This window comes from Octopus bimaculoides, chromosome 11, assembly GCF_001194135.2.
Source record: "Octopus bimaculoides isolate UCB-OBI-ISO-001 chromosome 11, ASM119413v2, whole genome shotgun sequence".
Lineage (NCBI taxonomy): Eukaryota > Metazoa > Mollusca > Cephalopoda > Octopoda > Octopodidae > Octopus > Octopus bimaculoides.
The window spans coordinates 72,088,603-72,095,053 of NC_068991.1; the positions used below are offsets into that span (position 1 = coordinate 72,088,603).

At 37.2% G+C, this 6,451-nt stretch overlaps 1 protein-coding gene across 1 annotated transcript in view; it reads right to left on the bottom strand.

Annotated features, from left to right (window-relative positions):
• Window positions 1-6,451, bottom strand: part of LOC106875088 (protein kinase C and casein kinase substrate in neurons protein 2) — a 166,631-nt gene that overhangs the window by 48,703 nt on the left and 111,477 nt on the right. Inside the window, exon 8 of the mRNA XM_052972009.1 lies at window positions 5,794-5,914. Coding sequence (XP_052827969.1) covers window positions 5,794-5,914 — 121 coding nt within the window. The remainder of the gene's footprint in view (window positions 1-5,793; window positions 5,915-6,451) is intronic.

Consider the following 6,451-nt stretch of genomic DNA (forward strand, 5'->3'; position numbering starts at 1 on the left):
AAAAAAAAAAAAAAAAAAAAGATAAGCTTAATCCAAGATTATCAAGCCTCACTAATCCCTTCAGAATAAAAAATAAGCTAAATGAGAATAATACAAGCAAAATTCATAGATATTCATAAATAGGTACAGACATCAGATATCAACCCTATGATTTTGGGTTCAACCCCCACCTGTGCTACTTTGGGGAAGTATGTGCCACTGTAGCACCAAACCAACTAATGTCTACTAAGTGAATCCAGACTGGGCGTTGTGAGTGTTTGTTGAGCAAAAACACCTAAAGCTCCACGAGGCTCCGGCAGGGGATGGTGGCGAACCCTGCTGTACTTTTTTTTTCACCACAACTTTCTCTCACTCTTACTTCCTGTTTCTGTTGTGCCTGTAATTCAAAGGGTCAGCCTTGTCACACTGTGTCATGCTGAATACCCCCAAGAAATACGTTAAGGGTACACGTGTCTGTGGAGTGCTCAGCCACTTGCATGTTAATTACACGAGCAGGCTGTTCCGTTGATCAGATCAACTGGAACCCTCAACGTCGTAAGTGACGGAGTGCCAACAACAACAATATATGCACCAACTGTGTAAACAACATGAAATACATAGACAAATGAATTAAATGCATAAACGAGAGAAAAAATGGAAAACAGGACAAGTAAGCACAGAGAAACGACCCTTCATCAGTTGTCGGCTGTCTATCTACTCCTCATTTCGAACATTCAACGACAATATGAGTCTTCAAAGACAGTTGCTTCCATAAATTCTAAAATAAAATTTAGGATTTATGGAGGGTCAAAGTTGGGAATAAAAACAGGACAGTGGAGACGTACAAGGAAACCGAATGAAAACAAACATGGAAGGTCATTAGACCAGAATGATAAATTGGCTAGTCGCAATTTAAAACCAAAAGGCATAAGTACAAATGTCACTAAAAGTGACTTCAGGTGTAAGTAGACACCAGCATTACTAGAAATAAGAGTTAGGACAACTCATCTCTTTTGTCAGCGATAGATAAATGCTCTTGTAACAGAAAAATGTTCTATTTGTGGTTAAGAATTGTTTTAGCTCTTATTTCTAGCAATGTTGGTGCTTACTTGCATCCTTAGTCACTTTCAGTGACGTTTGTACACGTATATATATAGGGGTGCAAGAGTGGCTGTGTGGTAAGAATTTTGCTTCCCAACCACATGGTTCTGGGTCCAGTCGTACTGTATGGCACCTTGGGAAAATGTCTTTTACCATAGCCCTGGGCCAATGAAAACGAATGGATTTAGTAGGGATTTATTTACAGGGACGTAAATAAACCAACACCCATCATCAAGCAATGGTGGAGGACAAACACAGATACAAAAACACACACACGGACTTCTTTCAGTTTCCGTCAACTAAATCAACTCACAAAGGCTATACTAGAAGACACTTGCCCAAGGTGCCACGCAGTGAGACTGAACCCGGGGCTATGTGGTTGGGAAGCAAGTTTCTTACCCACAGCCATACCTGCACGTATATATGTATACATTTATGTTTTACTTGTTTTAGTCATTGGACTGTGGTCATGCTGGGGCACCACATTGAAGGGTTTTAGTTGAACAAATTGACTCCAGTAGTTATGTTCTTTGAAGTGTGGTAGTCATTCTAACAGTCACTTTTGCCAAACTGCTAGAGTTATGGGGACATAAGCAAACCAACATCGGCTGCCAAGTGCTGGGGATGTGCAACAAAGATACACACACACAGACAGGCTTCCACACAGTTTCCATCGACCAAGCTCACTCACAAAGCATTGGTTGATGCTGGACCGTAATAGAAGACTCTTGCCCCAAAGTATTGCATAATGGAGTTTGAACCCAAAACCACATGGTTGCAAAGTGAGCTACTTAATCACAGTCATAGCTGTGCCTACATTATGTTAATCTATATTTGACAAACATCATCGATTTTTCTTTTTTGTTTAGTTGTTATACTGAAGTGTGTATGTGTGTGTGTATATGCAATTATATTAGTGTTTATATCAAGTTGTATATAAAAAAAAAAAACAAATTAACATGAAACTGAAAGGTTATTCAATAATTTTTAGTAGAAAACAGAATTATTAACTTCTATAAGGAAAAGGTCGAGATTGACAATGACTTCAAAGTTTTGACTTGTATCCTTTATCAGGCTGTCAACCTCAGCCCTTTCTTTGTAAGAGTGTGTATGTGTGCATATTATATATATATATATATATATATATATATATACACATATATATACACACATATAGGTTTGGTAATACAAACAAGAAAAATGTAACTCAACAGTGTGTGTGTGTGTGTTTATTTTTATTTCAATCTGCAGAAGTTACAAAGTGATTCAAGGGCTAAGAGTTTAATGCATGTTTGGTAAGCAAGCCCCACATATGAAACTTTCAGCCCTTGAGTCACTTTGTCTACTGATTAAAATTAAATAGGACTGAATGTACATACGTAGGTGAGCATACATGTATTCAATCTTATTCTGCAGTCTGCAATTGGATATACATGCCAAAAAAATTTTAAGCAAAGAGAAAATTGCCAATATAATGATACACACGAGAGAAGAGAATGTGAGGAACCACCAAATGTAATTTTTCAGATGACCTGTTTTGCTTTGTGAAAAACTTATAAACATAATAATGCAGAATGGAAGAGACAGGTTAGCCATTCAGAAACATACAAAGACTGTTAACTTCACAAAAACATTTACTGTTTGTAATGTGGTGTCAACATTCTTGTCATCTGAAACTGTGATTTTGACACCATATTACAAACAATAAATGTTTAAGTGAAGTTAACATTTCTAAATGGATAACATGTTCTCTTTCATACTGCAATTCGTTTTAGTCTCGGATCAGAAGACTTGCCATGCAAGTACATCTCCATGATACAAATATGTACATTAAAATAATAAATAAAGATTTTACTTTCTTTAGAACAATGCGATCAGTCAACAAATATTTCTGACAGAAAAAGCTATTTGTTATTTTTTCTCTCTATATGTTATGATGCATGCACAACTTGAAAACTATTGAAAAGAAGAAATATCTTAAGAATTCAATCAAGCCATCAAATAAATTTTAAACCAGCATAAACCATGGCCTCTTTAACAATTTCAACCATATGAAAATGAATTACAACTCAATAATTCAATAATAAAACTCTAAGCTATAAAGAATTCACAGACAGTAAGCCTATCAAGCAATTATTCTCATCATCAGCTGCCTAAAGGATATCACTATGGTTTCGACACCTGGGCACAACCATTTGGTCTGGCTTCTTTCAGTTCCTGTCTACCAAATCCAAGGCTGTATTGGAAGACACTTGCCCAAGGCACCACACAGAGGAAGTGAACCTGAAACCATGCAGTTAGGAAGTGAACTTATTAACGACAAAGCTCAGCTTGCACCTCATAATACACACACACTTCTTTTATTCTTTTGTTTGTTTCAGTTATTGGACTGCAGCCATGTTGGGGCCACCACTGTGAAGGGCTTAGCTGATCACACCAGTCTGCTATTTATTCCATTGGTCTCTTTTGCTGAACTGCTAAGTTAAATGCACATGAGCAAACCAACACTGACTGTCGAATTGGGATGTTGGGCATAGTTTGAGTTTACCAACTTCATTCACAAGATACTGGTCACCTCAAGGTCTTAGAAGAAGGCATTCATCCAAGGGGCCATACAACAGGAGTGAACCAGAAACTATGTGGTTGCAAGGCAAACTTCTTAACCACATGGCCATGCCACACACACACACAATATTCAACAAAGTATATCAGCAAAGGTTTTAAACAGAGGTTAAAAAAATTGAAGAACTAGTAGCACCCTCCTGAACACTCTCATTGTTAGAAGCCCAGGAGACCACGATTGGCTTATTGGAAATCTGTAGCCAATGACATTGTTCCTAAAATTAGAATTTGCCTCTATCAAGACTAACGAATGTGTGTGTGTGTGTTTATAGCTTTGTTTCTCTGTACTGACATTATTGTTCAGCTGCCAGAGACAATGTTTACGTTTCTTGTAAACACAAAGGTTCAAAAGCTCAGTAGTTCATATGAAGTTGTGGAATAAAAGATGTTCTTCAAAACAAGAATTGTAGTCAGGAAGAGCATAAGACCACAAACTATTGCCTTCCCTAGTTTAGTCCGTCTCATGCCAGCATGGAATAAAGTATGCAGCTGTTATATACTTTTGGGTCTTAGGGGGAGAAAAAATTTTTTTTTTAATTATTCAGAATAAATATACTATATACCAAAGTAAAGGACTAGCATTAATGAGAGCCACTACATAAAAATCTATACCTATGTAAAATCATAAAGACTGTTTATACTTCAATAAGTAGGCAAGTGTGGGTTTGCTTCCCAACCACAGGACTTCTGCTTTGTCTTACTAAGAGGCATCTAAGTCAAGTGTCTTCATCGTCGTTTAACGTCCACTTTCCATGCTAGCATGGGTTGGATGATTTGACTGAGGACTGGTGGACCAGGAGGCGACACAAGGCTCCAATCTGATTTGACAGAGTTTCTACAGCTGGATGCCCTTCCTAATGCCAACCACTCTGAGAGTGTAGTGGGTGCTTTTACGTGCCACCGGCACGAGGGCCAGTCAAGCAGTATTGGCGACGGCCATGCTCGAAATGGTGTATTTTACATGCCACCTGCACAGGAGCCAGTCCATTGGCACTAGCAACGATCTCGCTCGAATGTCTTTTCACGTGCCACTGGTACAAGTGCCAGGGAGGCGATGTTGGTAACGATCAACGGCCACACTCGAAATGGTGTATTTTGTCTTCTAATATCATTCTGAGCTGACCAAAGCTGTGTGTGTGTGTGTGTTTACATCTGCATTCTACAAAAGCTATGATCATTGTTGTTGCCATGTCTCCTGTCAAGAAATTATCCACTCCTTTGAAGATTTGTGAAATAAAAGATCCTTTACTTGAAAATTAGGTAAGGGTTAGTGACAGGAAGGGCATGAAGCTGTAAAGCAATGCCTCAATAATACATTTGTCTGGCCCATCCTAGCTTGGAAAAGGAGATGTGAAATGGACAAACAACACCAGCAAACTATATGATCCTCAGTATTAATTTACAAAAACTGCTTCACTGAGTTTCCATCATCATCATCATTTAACGTCCACTTTCCATGCTAGCATGGTTTGGACGATTTGACTGGGGACTGGCGAACCAGAAGGCTACACCAGACACCAATCTGATCTGGCAGAGTTTCTACAGCTGGATGCCCTTCCTAATGCCAACCACTCCGAGAGTGTAGTGGGTGCTTTTACGTGCCACCGGCACAAGGGCCAGTCTGGCAGTACTGGCAACGGCCATGCTCAAAATGGTGTTTTTTACGTGCCACCTGCACAAAGCATAATACTAATAGCATTCAATATATCTTAACACGGATATACAATAGAAAGCCACAAAACTGTGGTATTTGTCTAAAGAAAGCATCTTGTATAGACATATAGTTCTAAAAAGCACAGAAGAATATCAATAACAGATGAAAATCATTCAGCAGTGATACTGTTTGAAAAGAACGCTTCTTCCACTGCTAATAATGAATTGAACTAATAGTTTCAGAAAGAAAAAAAATCATTAAATGGTGGAGTGCAAATCCAAAAAAAAAAAAAAAAAAAAAAAAAAAAAAAAAATGCAATTGCAGTAGAAAGGGGGGTGCATAGGTTGTTAGCTCTGTAGTCAGCTGGTGTCCGTGCAGCTGAAAGAAAGTATTGCTCTATAGTGTCAGGAATTGCAGATAAATTCAAATACACTTACGACAAATTCAGGCCAGTTCATAGACATTCCAGCACCATAAATATTAGACCACCACCTTAAATCTTTCTCACAGTCTCCACAATTTATCTCTTGATAAAACTGACGATATATTTCAGCAAATCTGAAATTTTAAGAACAATAAATAAATACAAGTGATTCTTAAAATTCATTTTTGATTCTGTATTAGAAAAATTAAATCTTCTGTAAATAAAGCTGTCCTGTTTTTTTTACATAAGGTTAGTGCCACCATACTTAATGAAAAATATCTAATTAATAATGCTACTGTAATGGGAAGAAATATTAGTTTAACCCATAAAGTCCTGGGATTTGCACTTACATATAGCATGGACTGCTGAACACATTTTATGAAAATGAGACTACCATGCACACATAAAAAAGAAAAAATAGTTAAAATATCTTCTTCGTATATAATGGTGTCAAGTTTTACTTCATGCAAAAAGTCATTAGTTGGAAATTTAGGAAATTAAATCTTCTGTAAATAAAGTTGTCCTGTTTTTTTACATAAGGTTAGGAAATTTTTCTAAAAATATCTGTGATTAAATTTCAAGATATTTAAAATCATGACCTTAGATGAAGATTTAAAAGTAAAGCATTCGAAAGAAATTCTGTCATATTTAAAACAGCTAAATTTGCAAAC